This window comes from Kogia breviceps, chromosome 10 (genome assembly GCF_026419965.1).
Source record: "Kogia breviceps isolate mKogBre1 chromosome 10, mKogBre1 haplotype 1, whole genome shotgun sequence".
Lineage (NCBI taxonomy): Eukaryota > Metazoa > Chordata > Mammalia > Artiodactyla > Physeteridae > Kogia > Kogia breviceps.
In genome coordinates, this window is record NC_081319.1 from 4248863 (window position 1) to 4269917 (window position 21055).

General features: G+C 49.1%; 1 protein-coding gene across 4 annotated transcripts in view; it reads left to right on the plus strand.

Moving 5' to 3' along the window:
- NR2C2 (nuclear receptor subfamily 2 group C member 2) overlaps positions 1-18154 on the plus strand; it is a 76190-nt gene extending 58036 nt beyond the window's left edge. For all 4 annotated transcript variants that reach the window (XM_067043372.1, XM_059076892.2, XM_067043371.1 and 1 more), the window contains 11 exons: positions 1140-1242; positions 3674-3853; positions 4738-4885; positions 5637-5730; positions 8713-8846; positions 9800-9977; positions 11060-11181; positions 11865-12004; positions 13277-13414; positions 14787-14892; positions 17890-18154. In XM_067043372.1, coding sequence (XP_066899473.1) covers positions 1140-1242; positions 3674-3853; positions 4738-4885; positions 5637-5730; positions 8713-8846; positions 9800-9977; positions 11060-11181; positions 11865-12004; positions 13277-13414; positions 14787-14892; positions 17890-18064 — 1518 coding nt within the window. In that variant the 3' untranslated portion in view covers positions 18065-18154. The remainder of the gene's footprint in view (positions 1-1139; positions 1243-3673; positions 3854-4737; positions 4886-5636; positions 5731-8712; positions 8847-9799; positions 9978-11059; positions 11182-11864; positions 12005-13276; positions 13415-14786; positions 14893-17889) is intronic.
- The last annotated feature ends 2901 nt before the right edge of the window (positions 18155-21055 follow it).

The following is a 21055-nucleotide window of genomic DNA, read 5'->3' on the forward strand; positions in this document are numbered from 1 at the left end:
TTTGTGACTGGTTAATTTCACTGAGCACAATGTCCTCAAGGTTCATCTGTGTTTCGTCTTATGTGTCAGAATTTCCTTCATTTTAGAGGCTGAATAATATTCCACTGTATGTATAGACCACGCTTGGTTTTTCCATTCATCTGTCTGGACACTTGGGTTGCTTCGACCTTTACTGTGAATAATGCTGCTAAGAATCCATGTGTTTTGCAGGGAGATTTCTACTATGGAGAAAATTCAGGAAGGAAAGGGTTTTTTTCCTTCCACTGGAGCTGGGTTCAGAACACCACTATGTTCAGCTTCTAGAGCTGTACTTTTGAGACACCTCATAATGCCATTAGCAAATACTTCCTCATCCTTTCTTTCCCAGTGTACATTCTGATCATCTAGAATCAGAGTTCCTCCCTGCTTGCTTCGATTACTTGTTTGTGAAAGGATGGCTGGTGATTCTGTTGCATGTCTTCTAAGAGGTCATTGCACATAATGATTTCTGTATATATTCTCACTGTACGTAAATCATTTTAAGGCTTATTGTTAGTACATGATTTAATAACAGCTATTTTTCACTTTTTCTTGTTGAAACCAGTTACATTACTCTTCCAAACGAGCAGCACTGTGGGTCACCTAGAAAGTCACCTACAAATGAAGGGGAAATAGCAGGTTTCAGCGGCCACCTATCCTAGTCCCTCCCCTCCCAGCTGCCTCATGAGAGAGCTAGTTATTTAGTCAACAAAGCTTAATTACTTTTCTGCCAAGTAAACCTCTCTGTGTACTTTCAAGCTGTTTCATGAGACTAGAGAAGCAACCAAAAAGACCTTGAGTATCTTCATGTTGGAGCATCTGCCTGCGAGTCCCCACCCGGCCCCTAGTCCTAGGTGGTTGGGGTGGCCAGATAGGAGGGTAGGTCCCTGAAAACCAGTGTCCGACCCTGGACAAGCCCACTGCCACCCACCACCGGTGAAGGGGCTTGGTCCAGATGAGCAGCCACGCCATTCCTGGTGGCAGATTGTTGTCACGTGGCATTTTCCCAGTTCTGCCCAGAGTTCTTAGAAACCCGAGATGAGGAATTCACAGTTCAACATGACTTTGCTTAGTGCTCTGGTTTTTCACCAGCAGTCTGCTTATTTCCTGATTCTTCTTAGATCGTCACGGACTCTGCTTCTGTGGAGCGTCTTCTGGGGAAGGCCGACGTCCAGCGGCCGCAGGTGGTAGAGTACTGTGTGGTGTGTGGCGACAAAGCCTCGGGTGAGTAACCAAAGGCCATGCTGGGCGCACATCAGGGGCCAACATCATGCACCAAATTCGGGGCAGGGGAGGGTTGTAGGTTTCAAAACATGAACTCCAGGGCTTCCCTGGTGGTGCAGTGGTTGAGAGTCCGCCTGCCGATGCAGGGGACGCGGGTTCGAGCCCCGGTCGGGGAAGATCCCACATGCCGCAGAGCGGCTGGGCTCGTGAGCCATGGCCGCTGAGCCTGCGCGTCCGGAGCCTGTGCTCCGCAGCGGGAGAGGCCACAGCGGTGAGAGGCCCGCGTACCACAAAAAACAAAACATGAACTCCTCCACTCTTCTTATTGGGGTGGTGATGTAAATAAGCAAATCAGTTTCTCAGATTATAAGCATGAAAAGGAAAAATCAAGAAACTATTTCTGTGATTTGTAAATCTTGGTTGGGTGTCAATTATTTATGTACTAGTAAGAAAGAAATTGGGATTTCCCTGGTGGTCCAGTAGTTAAGACTCCACGCTTCCACTGCAGGGGATGAGGGTTCAATCCCTGGTCAGGGAACCAAGATCCCACATGCCACGCACCGCCCCCACCCGGCAAAAAAAAAAAAAAAAAAAAAAAAGAGCAATCATTTCATTAGTCTGGGTAATATCTGCTCAGTTCTTTGCTGTTTCACAAGATATGTTTGTTGTCTATCCTTTCCTCGTCCTAACTGTAGCTGCCTCTGTCATGCCCTCACTATAACCCAGTGTGATAAACAGGAGGGGGTATGTGATTCTGGCTGGAGTCCCAGGGTCAGGAAAGGCCTGAAGTCACATTGGTGACCTTGGTGGTTGAGTGTGTGCTGTCAGGTAAAGCAGAAGGGTATTCCAGCTGGCAGGACCAGGGCCTGGATAGTTTAACATCCATATCCACCATGTCTCCTGGGCCTCCACGGTTAGGAGGTGGGTACAAGGAGACTAAAGATGTGTGGCCCAAAAGCTCAGACTTCAGCCTGCTCACAGTGGGAGCCCTAGACGGTAAGTGATGCTAGGGACACTGACCCGAGTTCTGAGATGACCACTTGGTTCTGCTTTATTCTGTGGTCACTACATTCGTAGGAACTTCAGATACTTTGTGGTCCTGGTTTAAAAAAAAAAAAAAAATTGCTGAGCCACAAAGCCTCTTAAGAGGAAGACAAGCCCAGGCAAGCACCAACGGAAGGCCGGAAGCTCCAGCCCTGCCCGCTCATGCCTCAGGTGCTGTGCTCTCGCCCCTTCTCTGAAGCCCTCATCTGCCCCAGCAGGCAGGGGCCAGCGCTGCCTCTGTCCTCATCGCCCTTTTGCTCAGATCTCTGGGCACTGGATGTGTTCTTTTCTAGTTGCTTCCTTACAGGTCTGTCTTCCCCTCCAGAATGTGCTCTTTTTTTTAGAGCAGGAACCGTGTCTGACCCCTTCATCTCTATATCCCCCTCTTGTTGCTCAGCAAGGAGAGACATTCTGCAAACTTTCGAACAAGTGAATGAAGCATGAGCATAGCAGAGGCCACAGAATCTGCTTGGCTTTCCCTTCTGGGCTTAAAGCTCATGACAGGCTTGCAGTGCCATTGCCTGCAGATATTAGAGATCACTCTAAGGTCTAGAGAGCCCAAGGAAATCCACTGCAACGAAGGAAAAATGATGTCCACAGAGTCATTTCAGCATGACTCTTCTTAAAGGCACACAGTTGAGATCCTCTAAGTGCAGAGTTGGAGAACAGCTCCACGCGCCAAAGCTTAGGGCCACGGGTTGCTCTGCAGCCGCCATCCACAGTGACCCTGTGAACTCTGACCCTGCAGTGTAGTTATGACCCTGGGTTACATGGGACCAAACCAGGAGAGCATACGCGAGGGTGGTCCCAGCTTGGGAACATGAGGAAGGGTAAACTCACGTGCGGCTCTTTTTAATGTGGGAGGGAATTAGAACTTAGAGACCCCCAAAGTAAACAAGCTTAGTAAAAAGAACTGGCGGCCTTCCTTTGGCCTGGGCTCACACGGTCACGCCCGCCACCCCGGGTCAGTCTGGGGCCCAGGACGTGACACACAGGGAGTAAATGCAGGATGAGACCCTTTGGGCTAACAAAACACGAGCTTGTGTTTGCTCTCTGACAGTCTTGACGGGACAGGGGAGCTGAGGGCCTTCACCAGGCAGGTCTGCAGAGCCAGGCCTGGTGAGTACAGCGGACGGTGCAGCCCAGCCATGATCCGCAAGCTCCTCCTGTGCACTGGGAGCACCGAGGTCATGCCATTTACCAGCGGCCGTGTAACCTGTCTGAGCTTCCGTTTGTCCGTCAAGACCTCACAGGGCTGCTTTAAAGATGGTAGAAAAATGTGAAGGCCCTGGGTGCAATGCTTAGTGCTCAGGCCTGTGGTTGGCCCGTGGCTGCTGGCGTCTGACCCTGCACACCAGTCCCAGATAGACTTACCTTTCTCTTTCAGGCCGTCACTATGGGGCTGTCAGTTGTGAAGGTTGCAAAGGTTTCTTCAAAAGGAGCGTAAGGAAAAATTTGACGTACAGCTGCCGGAGCAATCAAGACTGCATCATCAATAAACACCACCGGAACCGCTGTCAGTTTTGCCGGCTGAAAAAATGCTTGGAGATGGGCATGAAGATGGAATGTGAGTAACTATTAAAGAGCCATGTGAGTTAATAAGGAGGGTGAAAGTGAGGTTTCCATGCCTGGCCTTAAAATACTCTAACAGTATCTGCTGAGGCTTCATTTTGGTTCGCCTTCAGCGTCAGCTCAGTGATGCGGCGCTGGTACCACTGGGGTTGGTTGGTTTCCACGTGGGAACCTAGTCCAGATAATTTGGGAGGCCTCATGTGGAGTGGGATGAACACAGGCTTTGGGGTAAAGCTGATACCATGTCAGCTCCAGCCCTGCCCCCAGGAGCCGGGAGGCCTTGGGAAGTCATGTGGCCTCTGAGCCTCAGGTCCCCATCCATGAAATAGCACCCTGGCCTTCCTTACCTGATGCGTCTGGGGTCCTCTTTTCTTTGTTCTGCAAAGGTCTGTTTTCTTCATTTATTTCTGGCATGTGTTCTTGCTCTTGTACCAGATGCTGAAGGAAGAGGTCACTGGTGTCACGTAAAATGGAGCCCCACTGACAGTTAGCAGAAGCTGTCCAGCTCGAGTTGGGCATTAGGATGCTTCCTTTTCCACGTGGGGCATGGGCAGCTCTCTGTTCAGGGCCCACCTGAGGGGGTGTTTCTCCTCCTGGAGAGAGTCCTGTGAGCAGCAGGAAGTGACAGAACGATACCCACACAAACGCCACTCGGTCCTTTCTCGGCCATAGCACCCGCCATCTTGAGCTCCTTTATATTTGACAACACTTTGGCTTTGAGCCGTTCTCTCCTTTGGCTGCAAAGTCCACTGTGGAAGTTGAGCCGGGCGTGTCTAGCAGCGAGCTTATCCCGGGAGCAGTGGGCTTAGTTCAGAGCACTCCTGCCTCTCGTGTGAAGGATGTGGTTTTTAAACATGGGTATTTCTGTTGTGATTTAAGCTGTGCAGAGTGAACGGAAGCCCTTTGATGTGCAGCGGGAGAAACCAAGCAATTGTGCTGCTTCAACAGAGAAAATCTATATCCGGAAGGACCTGAGAAGTCCTCTGATAGCCACACCAACATTTGTGGCAGATAAAGATGGAGCAAGGTCAGTCCCTGTGTTAACAAAGGGCGACACTGTAATCAGCCTTTGGAGCTGATTAGGGGAAGCACAGATATTCCTTGGAAAGGGTGCTTATGTGGCTCCCCACCTGCGGGCCACAGCCTTGAGTCTTGTCTTGCCTTATCCCACCCTTTTTTGAGCCACTCTAGTCACACCGCTGTCCAGGCCTGAGGATGGTAGATTTAGGATGGGGTCAGAATTTCTCCTATCTCAGGCGCTGGGATTATGTGCTGTAGTTCAGGCATCATTCTTGCAGGAAAACAGTTGTTCCATGATTCAGGATTGGGGCTTTTTTGCAGTAAAGATAAAAGGCCTAAGACCCAGGTGTGGTCTGGATGGTGCCACAAGTCAATTTGTATGTTTTTTTAAATGTAATCTATCAAACTTAAAGGAACAGAAAGAGGGAAACAAGAAATCCAAAATGTATCATGGCAAGCGCTAGAGTTGGGAATGCCCTGGTGATACTCTGAGATCAGGTTAACATTACTGGCACAGCAATGGACGTGGAAGCCCGGGGGGATGTGCGGTCTGTGTCATCCTGTCTCAGGCTGCAGACCTGGCTCTGCACATCTCATTGTAGAGAGAAGGGGGTTGGTGAGTCACTCGGTGGCTGAGCCTAGTTAGCTTTTCTGTTGCTCAGACTTGCAGATGTGGACGGGACAGGTAAACGCAGCCTGATCATTAAATGTGCATTAAATGTTGGAAGCTACTCTGGGTTTCTTTATGTCTTAAATAGACAAACAGGTCTTCTTGATCCAGGGATGCTTGTGAACATCCAGCAACCTTTGATACGTGAGGATGGTACGGTTCTCCTGGCCACAGATTCCAAGGTGATGTTCTCTCCTCATGCCTTCTCCACTTTGATGTCTCAGTGCAGGCCGCTTCTCTGAATGTGTGCACCCACCTTCTTCTTGGCCTTGAGACTATGTCGAGGCCATGGCCTTCTGCATCTCCATTTACTTCTGATACAGCCGTGCTGTGATTTGCTTCAGGGATGCCAATGGCTTTTTGGCAACTCAGTCAGAGCTGGCTGGTCATGGTCACTTAACATGTCAGGGTCTAGAGTTCAATTTGGTGAAAATTGTGTGGTTCACTTCTAAGATTTTCCCCCCTAGTGACGCACATTGGCAAACTACGGGCAGGCTGAGGAAGAGCTCCCTATCCTAAGATGGCCTTTTGCAGGAGTCCCTAGTTCCTTTTTATTAGATGACCTGCAGGAAGAAGTCCAGCCAGGATTCTGGCAGCTCTAACCTGGACAGAGCGAGTCAGCTACAGGGAATCCAGCTTGCGGACAGAGATGTTTGTCACCCTAAGAAAGAGACAGTTGGCTGCCTCCCGTGGAGATACCTGAGGAGAGGGGGTTTTATCCAGGCAAGGGAGCCCATTGCTTCTCTCACCTTATCGTCCCTGATGTAACTCGAGCAACGATGAAGTGGCGGCAGCCCCGCTGAGCCCCATAGTCTCTGCTCTGGAAGCAGCGACTTAGAACAGCGCTGGCGTTGCTGCCGCCCTCAGAGCCGGAGCTGGGCCTGCAGGCTCCCCTCTCATCTGCTCTCATGCACGTGTGGCACATTAAGGAACGTCCTCTTCTGGGAAGGGAAAGGCAAAAATGAGAGCCGATGGACAGCTGCCCTCCACCCAGCAGTCCCTGGCTGGGCTTTGAGCCTGTTGTCCTCGCGCGGTGGTGACGAACCATGCCTGGCTCGTTGCCTTAACCCGGCAGACGTGCAGGACAGTGACTGACCACCTGGTGGGGTGGACACACCATAAGCCTGAAAGTAAGGCCTGAGCACCCTGAACTCCTGACGGCAGGGGGTTGCGCAGCCCCTGTCCCGCGTGCTACCTGCACAGAGGCTGGTACAGAGCCGGCCACCCGTGCCCTCCCGTCCCCACGCCAGCGCCCACCAGGCAGGGGTGTTGGGAAACCTGAGTAAGTTAATTTGATGAAGCGTGCAGGGCCCGCTCCGTAAACGCCAACCGCTAGGAGTTTGTTGTGGTCGCGCCACATGGAGGAGAAGGAGCACAAAGCTGTGCAGTAGTGCGTGAAGCGCAGTGAAGCCGGCCGCCGCCGCCGCCGAGTCACAGCCAGGCCCTGCCCGCCCCTCTCCCGGAGTGTGGAAGCGACAGGACCCGCCCCAGAAGATTGTCATGAATAATAGAACATACACAGAGCCCCTTAAAGGTAGCTATTTTCAGGAGCTGATCTTTAAACTTTTTACTACAAAACAGTTATACATTGAAAATCATTTACTTTGAGTAAAGACAGAGATACCACAGTGCTGCATGCTCCCTTCACCCAGTCACTCTCCTGGAGGCCGTGTCTTGCAGAGCCGTAGCACAGGATCAGGACCAGGGCAGGATGTGAGGACAGGGGTGGGTATCGTTCTTTTTCTTTTTTTCACCCATCAGCTTTTTCCCTTCAACATATCTATCATGATGACCTACATCTTTCACCAGCTGCATGATATTCTGCTGTGTGGTGGTTCTGTGATTTATTAACTACATCTCTGTTTATGGTCTTTTCTACTGATTCTAGTTTTTCATTTTTATAATCAAGATACAGCAGACATGTTTGTATGCGTATCTTGGTTTATTTGTTTGAGTATATCTTTGGCTTTTTTTTTTTTAGTTGAGATGTAATTCCCATACCAAAAGATTTACCCTTTTAGTGTACTGTTCAGTGGTTTTCAGTATATTCGCAAGATTGTTACAACCATCCCCACTATCTAAGTCCACTACCTAATTCCAGAGCATTTTCATCACCCCAAAAAGAAACCCTGAACCCATTAAGCAGTCACTGCCCCTTCTTCCCACTCCCAACCCCTGCCAGCCACTCACTTTCTGACTATGGTTTTGTCAATTCTGGACATTTTATATAAGGGGAATCATACACTATGTAGCCTTTTGTGACTGGCTTCTTTCTCTTATCGTAATTTTTTCAAGGTTCATCCCCGTTGTGGCCTGTATCAGTACTTCATTCCTTTTTATTGCCAAATAATATGCCATTGAATAGCTGTATCATGTGTTATTTATCCATTCATCAGCTGATGAGCATTTGAATTGTTTCTACTTTTTTCCTATTAGGAATAATGCTGCTATGAACATTGTGTACAAGTTTTTTTGTGCACATACGTTTTAATTTCTCGTACATATGTACCTAGGAATGGAATTGCTGTTGTCGTATAACAACTCTACGTTTAAACTTTTGAAGAATCGCCAGACTGTTTTCCACAGCACCTGCACCATTTTACTTTCCCTCCAGCAGTGTATGAGAGTTCCAATTTTTCCACATCCTCGCCAACACTTGTTGTTATCTGTCTTTTTGACTGTGACCATCCTAGTGGGTATGAAGTGATATCTCATTGTGGTTTTTATTTGCATTTTTAACTAGCTTATTTGTCTTTTTCTTATTAAGCTGTAAGAGTTCTTTAGATATTCTGTCTACTAAACCATTATCAGCTGTATAATCTGCAAAAATTTCCTTCCATTCTCTGGGTTGTGTTTTGTGTGTGGGGAGAGAGAGATTGTCTTTTTACTTTCTTGATAATGTCTTTTGAAACACAAAAGTTTAAATTTTGGTGACATCCAGCTTATCTTTTTTTGTTCTGTCATTTTATCGCATGTGTAGGTTTGTGTAACTACCATCACAGTCAAGATTCAGAACTGTTTCATCACCAAAAAGCTCTTCCTCTCACTGCCCCATCATAGCCGTACCCCCATAGAAGCTGTTTTTAAAGCAACATTAAACCTTCATTGCCCTGAGAGTCTTATATGTGTGTTCATCTTTAACATGATTATTTTCTGATTAACAGGCTGAAACAAGCCAGGGAGCCCTGGGCACACTGGCAAATGTAGTGACTTCCCTTGCCAACCTAAGTGAATCCCTTAACAATGGTGACACTTCAGAAATGCAGCCAGAGGACCAGTCTGCAAGTGAGATTACTCGGTACGAACCCATGAGGGTGGAGGCCCCTCCCGACACACAGGTGCAGCGTTGTGAGGGTGGGTGGCAGCATTTTGACACCCACCCTGTATTTAATCAAGGATTGCAAAATTGTCCCAGTGCCCCTGCATGTCTGTCTTCTTTCAAATTTTAACTATGGGAACGTGGACCCATGTTAATACACAATATAAAACAGTCTAAAAACTCTTTTCATTCCAGATAATAAACGAAATTGAGTAACTCAGTGGAAGCAGGGGAAGAGGTGTTACTTGTATTGGTCACTACTTATGGTGCCTAAACATCCGTAGTGCATCCCCTTTCCCACTTCTGTTTACCTTATGTATCTTGTTTCGAGGTATTGAGTTTAGAGCTTAAATTGATTCATCAGGGTAGACAGAGATGATTAGCTGTTAGATGGCACCAGCTGGTCCCGACACCTGTGCCCGCTGCCAAGGGTGTGTTCTCTTTGCAGCTGGGCTGCTAGGTTTGCGCCTTTCCTATTGGACCGGCCACTCCTGCCCCTCTTGCCAGGCCAGGCAGGTGCGTGGCCGGCGGCACTCGGGTGCACCAGTCCTCACGTTCACTTGTGGTGTGGTAGAAAATTAAAAGCTGGATCCTTTGGAAGGAGGATGGGGTTCGAGTTAGGTCGAATTCTGGTTCTACCACTTACTAGTTGGGTGGTCTTGGAAAAGTTAGCTTTCACATCTGTACGATGGAGAGAATTCTACCTTGGAGAGTAGTTGTGAAAAATAGAAATTACACGTGAAAATGAATATCTAGCTTAGCACCCACGGCGCCGTGGAGCCAGCATGTGGAAGCCACCGCCCCTCCTCTCAGCAAGTCAGAGTTAATTGTCTTTTCCCCCACGTGTTGTTCCCTAACTTACGTCTCAGCTAGAGCTCTTCTCATAGCAGCTGTGGACTCACAACACTTGCTTGCTACGTTTTTGCTCGCAGGGCATTCGATACCTTAGCTAAAGCACTTAACACCACAGACAGCTCCTCGCCTCCAAGCCTGGCGGACGGGATAGACGGCAGTGGAGGAGGGAGCATCCACGTCATCAGCAGAGACCAGTCCACACCCATCATTGAGGTCGAAGGCCCCCTCCTTTCAGACACCCACGTCACATTTAAGGTGAGTGTGTGCAGCTGGGAGAGGAGCTCTGTGCCCAGGCTGGTCTCGATTAAAAAAAATCAAACCTTGAAGTGAGCTCGTTTTTCATACGGTTGTGTTTGATCAGGATCTTATGTTCCAGAACCATGTTCCCATTATGAAGCATGTTCACTGTCTTTTGCTCACTTGGCTGTTTGGCTCTGCCGGTAGCCCTGAAGCAGGCGTGGCCACCTGTCACTGCCAAGACAGGCTGATGCAGCCCGCCTTCCCATGATGACCTGGCTTCAGCATAGGCTCAGGCAGGCCCTCTGTCTGTTCCAGCAGGTGTTCCCAGCCATTGGGCCTGACCTCGTGCCCTCTAGAGCCACAGAAAGTACATCTCAGATATACTTGAAGACTGGTCAGGTCCTCACGGTCTTCCCTGCACGCACCTCCCCGGCCTCACTTCTCCAGGACCCTGCCTGGCTCCCTGAGCCCCTGGTCTCTAGGTCTGCAGACTGAGTCTTCAGCGCCCCTCGCATTCTCCGCTAGAGAGGTCTGGCCACTCACCTCGGAAGACTGGGTCCCTGCCCGTCGTTGTCCAAGGGTGCCAAGAACCCAGGTCACCAGTGGGATTCCAGCTTCAGAGGCATTCAAGCCTCTTCTAGACAGTGGGGCTCCCGGAACCCAGCCCGACATCCTGGTGGTGGTGTGTCCTCCTCCTGCCATCTGGGCCCCTGCTCAGCTCTCATTCACTGTTCCCTGAGGCCACCTGCCAAATCCCTGCTAGCCTGTGGAGCTGACCCATCCCCGAGTCTGAGTTAGACTTGAACCTATGGCTCACAATGGAATTGCCTTAGAACAAGTACCAGTGTAGTTGAAGCAGAGTTGAGATGTATGTCTTTGTGTGGATGAGCTGGGAGGTCCCCGTCCTCCCACATTGTAGGGGCCATCAGACCCTAGTTCGCTGGGCAGGACCCCGCAGGGAGTCGGTGCCGGCCCCCCTGCAGAGGACGCATGCTTCACAAGGATGCTCTGCACGGGGGCTTCAGTGTCAAGAGACTGGTGTTGACAAGCTCCCCCCGTCACTTGGTCACCCCCGTGCCATGTGCTCTCACTCCCAGCTCACGATGCCCAGCCCGATGCCCGAGTACCTCAACGTGCACTACATCTGCGAGTCCGCGTCCCGCCTGCTCTTCCTCTCCATGCACTGGGCCAGGTCCATCCCGGCCTTTCAGGCACTTGGGTAAGTGGCTTTTTTCTCTGTGTGTATCCTTGGGCAGGGCCTTCCCTGCTCTAGGAATGGCCTGGAAGATCTCTGAGGGCCCTTCCAGTTTGTTCCTTTGGCCCGATTTGCTTGTTAAATACAGTTGGTGGACTGGTAGCAAGGGGACAACCTTGGTGGCCAAGGCTGCCATGTTCCTCAGACCTTTATCGTGCCTTCTCCATGTGCCTTGGACTTGGTGCTAGGAACAGGGGATGGAGTGCAATGGAAGACAGGAGCCGTCCTGTGGCCTTGAGACAAATAGCGGGTACTGCGTCTGGGGGCTTCTGAGATGAAGACAGGTTGTTTCAAGGTGCATCAGCCGTGCCGTCCTGAGTGTAGATTCCCCCCTCCTCCCTGCTGCAGCCCTAGCTCCTCCCTGGCAGGCTGGGTGTGTCTCTCTCCCTTTCGGAGCCCACCCTCGGCTCTCAGTCCTTGATCGCTGCAGCCTCTTGTGACAGAACCACACCAGGGCTGTTAAGGGAATAGTTTCTCCTCAGAGGGACTTGAGTTAAGGCAGTCACGGACAGTGGTGTTTGTGGAGAACAATCCTGGGCGTTCCGTAGGCCTTCGGCGAATACGTGGTGACGCGACTTGTTTGGGACACGCGGGGGCTTGGAGGAGTGCCACTGGCCCCCACACCCACCACGCCTCTGTGTCCCCAGGCAGGACTGCAACACCAGCCTGGTGCGGGCCTGCTGGAACGAGCTCTTCACCCTCGGCCTGGCCCAGTGCGCCCAGGTCATGAGCCTCTCCACCATCCTGGCCGCCATCGTCAACCACCTGCAGAACAGCATCCAGGAAGGTAGGGCGGGGGCTGCGGGCGAGGACGGCTCGGGCTCGGCTGACCCGCCGCTTAGCCAGCCTGTGTCCCACAGCGCCCTTTACCCGTCAGAATGCTTAAATTTCTACCCGACTGCCTTCTTTTCATACAGTGAAGGGGAAAGGAAAAAAATAATTGGGAAAAAGTGCTGATTTCCGACATACAGACATTGAGTGATGTTTTCAGAATAGTCACAGCTTCCGTTTTCAACTTCATTGACAGGTTGCCCTGTCAGGTATCTCATAAATCCTCACAACCCTGTAAAGTAGAAACTGTTATGTCAGGGTTACACATGGGAAGGCCAGGTCCCACCCAGGAAGGTCCCCGGCTGGCCCGGATCAAGCAGCAAGTGGAAGAGCTGGGGACAGGGGCACAGGCCTGGGTCATGTGACCCCCTAGTCCAGGGCGTGAGTGAACAAGTGAGTCTCTTAATACGAGGTCTGTGCAACCACCTGACATCGGGTGGTCAGGTCCCAGCCGTGTCAGGACTGGGGAGTAGCCAGGGAGGTCTCCACAAGCTGCACGTGCCCGGCACACTGGAGACACTGTCAAGGGAGCCCATGCTGCCCAGGGTCTAGACGATCCCTGCAGATCACACTTGATTCCGAGGTGGAGTTGAATTGCTCTTTTAATCAGGCATCCCAGTGTTTGAGACCTAGGAGTGGGAGTCACCTAGTCACACCTTCGTTTTTCTAGTTATTCCTTTGGAATAATAGTTATATAAAGGTGATTTTAAAAACCCTGTAACGCTTTATTGAATTTTAGGTTTGTTTGCAAATGAGCTTTAGTTTTATTTTTAACTGAATATAATAATACTGTCTTCAGCAAGATACTGTCATGAACACTAAATCAGACAACGGATAAAATTATTTTGACAACTAAAAAATGCCAGCGTGTTCAGGTTGGCAAATATTTATTCAGTGCCTGCAGAGACTTGGAAAGAATTGACCTTGATGATAAGAACTGGCATGTGGGCCTTCAGCACCTGCAGGCCAAAGGTGCTGCCCAGGGTGCGGCCGGGGAGGATCACTGGTCTCGGAGGTCGTTACCGAGGCAGGATGTTAACAGAGTGGAATCTGGGTGCCTGTTGTCATCACTTCACCTGTAACTGGAAAATGAGGCTCTTGAGATAACTGGTTTTTCATTTAGAAGTGAAATTATTCTCTCATTTTTTTCAATCTGTGGCCCCTCAAAGAAGCTCATGTTATTGCTCTCATTAGCCTTTCTCAGAGGATCTGTGATGTCGATTTCTAGATAAACTTTCTGGCGACCGGATAAAGCAAGTCATGGAGCACATCTGGAAGCTTCAGGAGTTCTGTAACAGTATGGCGAAGCTGGATATAGACGGCTATGAGTATGCATACCTTAAAGCTATAGTTCTCTTTAGCCCCGGTAAGATATGCAGTGGTCACGGTCTGTCAGCGACGGTTTTCCCCCTGTGTCTACTGATATTTCTGAACCTGAGCGTGTTTGTCAGGTTGTCAGCAGTGTAGAGAGAGCCCTGCCACAGTGCGTGTGACTGAACGTGTGCTTTGCTAGCTAACATACATACATACATTCTTCTAAAGTCCTGTCTTTATATTCCCAAAGAAATATGCTGTAGTGCCGGATGACTTCATATGCTATACAGATATCATCTGTATCCTAACTAAGCCATTGGCTAAATAAGACTATGGCAAACAGAACTGAGTACACATTTGGCCCTCTGTATCCACGGGTTCCGTATCAGTGGATTCAGCCAACTGTGAATCAAAAATATTCAAGGGAAAATATATTCCAGGAGTTCCAAAAGGCAAAATTTATTTTGCCATGCACCAGCAACTAGGTACAACTATTTACATAGCATTTATAATGTATTAGGTATTACAAGTAATCTAGAGGTGATTTAAAAGTATACAGAAAGATATGTGTAGGTTATATGCAAATACTATACCATTTAACAACGTAAAGGACACGAGCATCAGTGGATCTGGTATCCATGGTGTGTTCCTAGAACCCATCCCCTGTAGATACCGAGGGATGACTGTACTACCACCCAGTGTCCTTTTTTTGTTTTGATTTGTTCTGTTTTGCTCTTTGCTAATTTTTAGGTATGTTAGCACTTATAATCCAGTACAGATTGAAACTGCACAAGTTTACCCACAGTCTCTGTAGGGCAGCAGCAGCAGCCGCAGGGCACGCCAAAAGGTGTGGTCACAGCAGGTGAAGGAGAGGCAGCGGGACTGCTGGTGGAAAGTAAGAGTCGACCGGGCTGGCCTCGCTCACTCCCCGTCAGCTGTTCTCTCTGAGCCTCCTGAGAGGCCACTTGGTGACTGTTGTCCTCGACAGCAGGGGTGGACCCAGCTTAACCTCTCTGTCCCACTGCCCCGGCCCCCTACTCATGAATAACAAAATAGCTAATAAAAGTGGGAGACACTATCTGATTAAATATCTAGAGAGCAGATGATAATTTCTAATTTCATGTGGTGTATGTTGTCTGGAGTAAGGAAGGAAGCCACAGGTCTAGAACCAGCCCCAGTGGGGCTGCTGAGGCTGGTGTGAGCACCCAGGGGCCGCACCTCTGCTGGGAACCTTCAGCTCATGGCAGAGCACAGAGGAAGAGCCAGTGTCCTAGCCAGAGTATCCAAACTAGACCAGCCTTCAGAGCCCAACCTATCGCACTTGAGAAATTTGTCAGCAGCTTTACTAAAAATAAGTACTGAGAAGTCTGCAAATGAGGCTTTCCAAATACAGAAGACAATTTGGGGTACTTTTATTTTTTCAGATCATCCAGGTTTGACCAGCACAAGCCAGATTGAAAAATTCCAAGAAAAGGCACAGATGGAGTTGCAGGACTATGTTCAGAAAACCTACTCAGAAGACACCTACCGGTGAGGCACACGAGCAGGATGGGGGCGGGGCTGGACCTGTAGCTGCAGGTATCAGTTACACTGGCCTCTTCCCATTGCTCGCAGCCTGGTAGAGCCTCCATGTGACCACACTTTGATTCTTGCATTTTACAGCTGATAATGGAGTGCGGCGTGGGGCTGGGGGACGGGTGGGGGGGGCGTCAGGAGTCCCAGGCCATCCCAGTGTTGCTGGGTAGTCGACTGGTTGAGACCTTGGGTTGTTGCCCTTTAATTTGAGAGGTTGGGAGCCGTGATCTCCTTTGGGGCTGATGTTGTGTGTGAGATGAGTTCTCACGGAGTCTCCGCTTGTCCAGAACAGTCGGCAGCTCTGCCCTTCTGCCCCGCATTCACTGAGGAGACGGTGCTAGACAAAAGGGTTTCCTTGACAGAAGCCAAATCTGACCCCTAGAAAGAGTGACTGGGTTGGACAAACTAGTAATTTAATCGTCACATAAACTGATTTTTTCAGGTTCCTTTATTTGGGTGAAAATTTACGTTTGGGCAGCAGGAAAAAATTGTTATCTGTATGCCTTTCTCATGCAGCTTTGACCAGGAAAGTTGTTCTGAAATAGGGCAGGATGTGCTGGCAGGCTTTCCCTCCAGCTGAGGAGTGCAAGAGCTCTTTCCTCGTGATCGCTTCTAACCCACTGGAGGCTATGTGAACTTCTGGGGCCTGTCAAGCATATTGTTTCCCTCCCCACTTTCCCCCGATCATAGCCTCTGCACAGACAGACCTCAGTCAGTAGGTGCCCTGTGGGCCTGAGTGCCCCAGCCCCAGGGGGACAGTTTCTCTGGTGTGACTCGGGGCCTGTGGCGGGCCCTGCTGGCAGAGAGCCTGCCTCTGCTTTAGGCACACCGCCATGGCCAGACACAGCTTTTGCCAAAGCAGGATCCATTTTCTACTGGAGTCACTGAAGACCTCACAATGAATCCCGAATGGCTTCAGCCTCAACGCGTACAAAGTGGGACTGTCAAGTAACACACCCACAACAGAGCTCACACGTACAGCCAGGTGTGTGGGTGTGCTGTCCCCTGAGGAGGTTCTGGGCCCAATCCATACGGAGCCTGTGGCCAGAAGAGGCTGAAAAGGCTCCTCTGGGGCTGCACTAGAATGGCCTTGATGATGGCAGCTCTCTGGCCTTTGAAAGCACATGTTTCTGAAAAAATCCTGAGTCACTACTGGTCTAGTCAGGGACCCTAGGGGAGAAGAGGGCAAGCCAGGTAGGTGATTTGGGGCCAGAAATGAGAGCAGGGGGGCTCTCTCATAGCACTCAGAAACACTCAGTTCCCAAAGAAAAGGCCCTAGAATGGTTGTGTCCTGTTTATACAGTAATTGCTTTAGTCTGTCCCATCCTTAGGCCTTTTCTCATGCTGTTTGTTCCTCCTGAAATCCTCTCCCATCCTTTGCATCTCTGCTGATAAGAACTTAGCCGGCGTCTAAGGCCCAGCTAGATGTCCTCCCTGACTGGTCTTTGCCGACTTCCCGAGACCCTTCAGCCTGTTGGCCCCTTGGCACCTTTGGGAGCCCTGCCAGACATCGTGGCTGGGCAAATGGGTGATGGTGCTGGAATACTGCTTTCATAATACAAATATATCTTCCCCTTTTAAAAATAATGTTCACTGTACAAAAAAATTAGAACATTCTAGAAAGCAAAAAGAAAACTTTTTAGCTCTTTGTAAATACCACTTCCCAGGGATACCTGTTAACATTTTATGTATTTACTTCCAGTAATTTCTTAGTATGTGCAATTGGAATCAGAAAATAGAAAATAAGGTTTTGTGACCTTTTTTTCACTTAATATTCAGTGAGCATGTATACATTCTTCTAAATCATTTTCCATGGCTAAGGAGATGCCATAATTTCATCATTTCCCTACTTAGGAAAATGTCAGTCGTTTCAAGACTGGGCTGGCCCTGCAGTTTGCGTCCTGGTGCCCACCGCTCTGGGTGCTGGCTGTGGAAGTGGCCCATCCACGAGATGCTTCAGATAGTGTCCAGCGACCTGCCAGGACAGGGTCATGGTGTGCCCTCCTGGGGTTCCTTCCAAGTAAAAATCTTATTGCTTTATTTTTAATTACAATGCTAAAAGAACAATGGATATTAGAGCAATATAGAAAAAGTTTTAATTGATATAATCACTTCAAATCCCAATACCCAGAGGTCAACCATTAGCATTCTGGTGGCCATCCTTCCAAGTACTTTATTTACACACATACGTACAAATGAATATACATACGCAAGTGAGGTCACGGTGTACTTGCTGTTTCACATCCTCTTTTTTTTTTTGGCTGCGTTGGGTCTTCGTTGCGCGCCGGCTTTCTCTAGTTGCGGCGAGCAGAGGCTACCCTTTGTTATGGTGCGCAGGCTTCTCATTGCGGTGACCTCTCTTGTTGCAGAGCACAGGCTCTAGGTGCGCCGGCTTCAGTAGTTGTGGCACGTGGGCTCAGAAGTTGTGGCTCACGGGCTTAGTTGCTTTGCAGCATGTGGGAGCTTCCCGGACCAGGGCTCGAACCCATGTCCCCTGCGTTGGCAGGTGGATTCTTAACCGCTGAGCCACCAGGGAAGCCCTCACATCCTCCTTTTAAGTTTTTATTCAGCTATATGTCATGGAATTCCTATCGATGAATATAGACCTTTATTATCCTCTTTAATGAGTATGTAGTGATTCATTATATGGAGACACCATACTTTATTTTAACCTACCCTCCGCTGACACGTTTCCAGATTTTTCTTTTTGGTGGGGCTGAGGAGAGTTGTTATAAACAATGAAGGGAACATATCAATACATAATCTTTGCACTCACGATAAACTCCTACAAGAGGAACTGTTGAAATCAGAAAAGCAAGGGTGGACAGTGAATGTGTTTGTTTGGTTCAGTTCAGTTCTGAGCAGTGCAGACAGGGCCCTTGGGAGCCTATGCGGGGTGAAGTCTGAAGTGCAGCGAACCCCCCTTTCTCTAATGACCCTTCCCTTTTACAGGTTGGCCCGGATTCTCGTCCGCCTGCCAGCACTCAGGCTGATGAGCTCCAACATAACAGAAGAACTTTTTTTTACTGGTCTCATTGGCAATGTTTCAATAGACAGCATAATCCCCTACATCCTCAAGATGGAGACGGCAGAGTATAACGGCCAGATCACCGGAGCCAGCCTATAGCTCACACCTCACACCTGCCGAGGAGCACAGGGTCTGCCCAGGACCGCTCCAATACAAAGAGAATAAAGTAGTGGTATTTTGGTATGTGCAGATATTTTCAGTATCTTCTTAGCTATTTCCTACCTGGTTTCTTCTTATCTGCTAATCCCAGACAGTAGCAACTAAAAGACTAGTAGGATCCTTTCCTGCCGTAAGAAATGTTTTAATGCCTTTTGATGAAGCAGCGGATTTTGGAACAATCTTTTAACTCAGTTTTTATTTAGAAATTCTCAAAGGGCAAAAAACAAAAGCAAAGTTTTATAATGTCAGAGACTAAAGAAAACTAAAAGAACCTAAGAGAACAAACAGTATGTGTGTATATATTAAAAATGTCCTTGGAATTAATAGCTACTAATTACCAGGGTAATGATATTAGCACTTTCTAAGCACTTCTTATCAATGTGTAATGTTAGCAACATCTTGCCTATGTGCAGGGCAAATGGAAAACTGTGTATGTCTTTTGCCGAAATGCTAATGATTTCTGTGAAAATGCAATAGGGTTACAGGAGACAATCATTTATGCTTAAGGAAGGAAGGTGTCATTCCTAACTGTACGCACATATTGCTGGTGTAGAGCTAAATTCCCGGGAATGAATGAAGACGCAGCTTATCTGTACGCGCAGTCAGGGGGAGTGTGGTGGCACAATCGTGGTGACCCGAATTCGAAGCTTCCTCAGCCAGAGCTGATGCTTGTCGGGTACCCTGACCTCTGGTCCTGGTCTGTGACGGGCATCTGCAGGCTACTCGGAACTCGGGGCTCTTCTGATGACTGGTTCTCAGAATTGGATTAAACCAGTCAGATGTTTAACTGCCAGTTCCTGCAGCAACTGAAAACATCCCCGAATCACCTCCACCACTCACAGCAGTTGGAGCGTTCTGACCAAAAAGTGCAAGGTGAGCATTCTGAACCCTTGCCGGGGCCTCCCGCCTACAGTGTGGGGCGGTCGCACGCTGTTCAGGTGGAGGAGTGCGAGGGCCCCCTTCTCAGCAGTTTCCATCCCAGATGCCCCCTGGGAAGGGCCTGGGTTCCTGCACTTCGGTCCGAATTGGGCGGTGGACTGTGTGGTGCGGGCCTTGCTGCCTGCGCAGGCGGCAGCTGGGGTGGAGCCGAGCGGCGTGTTTCTCAGTGTCTCCCGGCCCAGCACCTCTGCCGGCTGGTCTCTCGGTGATCCTGGCGCCCCCCAGGTCGTGCCGGCAGACGAACCCTGGAGTGTTTTGCACGATGGCTGCAGGAACGGGCTGCCTGCTCCCTAAAAACCACCTTTAATCCCCAAAGGTATCATCTTCTTTCTCCTTGCACGTGATAGCGACCATCGTTTACGAGAACAGAATGCGGTTATTGGGAAGTTTAGCCGGAGGAAAGCGCCCATAGTTCCCCTGGTTGTGAAGAAGCAGCACACATTTCCATTTGGGAAAAGTAGCAAAGCTGCATCAGGTACCTGTACTTTCTTTCTGTGTAGCCCAGATTAAGAAAATACAGTGTGAGGCTAAACTTTTATTTCTTGAACCTTTTGATCAGATGATACCCCAAAAGACCCCAGTGCACTCACTCCCCTGCCTCCAGGCATCCACGGCCGTGTAAAGCTGAGGAGAGCAAGGTGGGTGCCTCGTGTGCTGCGCGTGGGTGCTGGGCCACCACCACGGGCTCACGGCAAGACGGGACTCTATTCCGAAGTTGTTGGTGGAACTTATGGAAGTCATTAGTGGGAATTAGTGGGAACAGTGTCTCCAACTTGGAAATTCCTGTTTGGATCTGATTATATCATTTATCGTTCATGCCTTGGGAGCAAATTTTGGAGAACAGCGGGGGTACCTGTTATAAAATAATGGGAAGGCTTTAATTTTGACAGCTTAAATTTTTGGTTTTCTAACTTTGAAGTGATTTAGTGGCTAAGGATTTTCGCAGAGGGCATTTTGTAGCACTTGTGTGCATCTTACGTAGCAAGTTGCCTATTTCTCAGTTCTTTTGACTTTGGATGTAAGCATGTCTGTTGATCCTGTAGCAGCTCTCTGGGAACACGTATTGTGTCACATCTTTCAGGTCTGAGTTCTCGGTGATGGTGAAAAGGTCCGCACTGGCTGGCTGCCCTGGGCCCTGGGCGTCCCGTGTCTGTGAGGCTTTTACACTCAGCCAAGACCTAGACTGAAGTCTATGCTGGGAACAGAAGGTGGTACCAGCAGGGAGACAGTGAACACCTGGATAAGTACATGCCCCACTCCAGCAGGACAGCCCGGGAGAAAAGCCAATTCTAAGCCGGTCCTGCTCCCCGAGTCCCTTCGCTGCTGATGGCTGATTCTAGTGGACCATTTTGGGCTTTGAACACTCCTCATTAGTTTCCTAGATCCCCTTGGCCTTACTTTGAAGTGGCCTTTTCCTTAAAAATCAGCTCCACACTACCTGAATTCTCACTGCTCCAGATCATCTCAAGCTTTTGACAGCAGGTCCATTCTCTCTTGTCAGATTGGTTAAAAGCAGCCCAGAGTCAAGAATTATTTAAAGAGATTGCAAGTAAATATTTGGGCTCAACTTTCACCAGGCTTTTAACCCTTGTTAGTAGTTTGTGAAAGTCTGATTTAGTGAAGTGAGACCAGCCCCGAGTAGTCTGCATCTGAGTGAAATAAGCCAGGATCAGGATTCTCTGCCACGAGAATCTTGGCCCAGCCACCCCTCCCTCCGTGAGGAGAGTACCTAAGGGAGGTGGGGACAGACGTACACCACTTCTTGATGAAGTGGGCTCTTTTCCATCAGTATTTCAGATAATGTGGGACAGTTATGTATTGAAATTTGTGGAGTTCATTACATATAATCATAAAACAGGACCGGAAGAGATGTAGAAAAAGACCAAATTACTTAAGCAAATATTTTCCATGTTATTCCTTGAAAGTATTTTTAAGGAAGTATGTTACCACCTTTCTGATGTGTGTGTGTGTGTGTGTGTGTGTTTGGGGGTG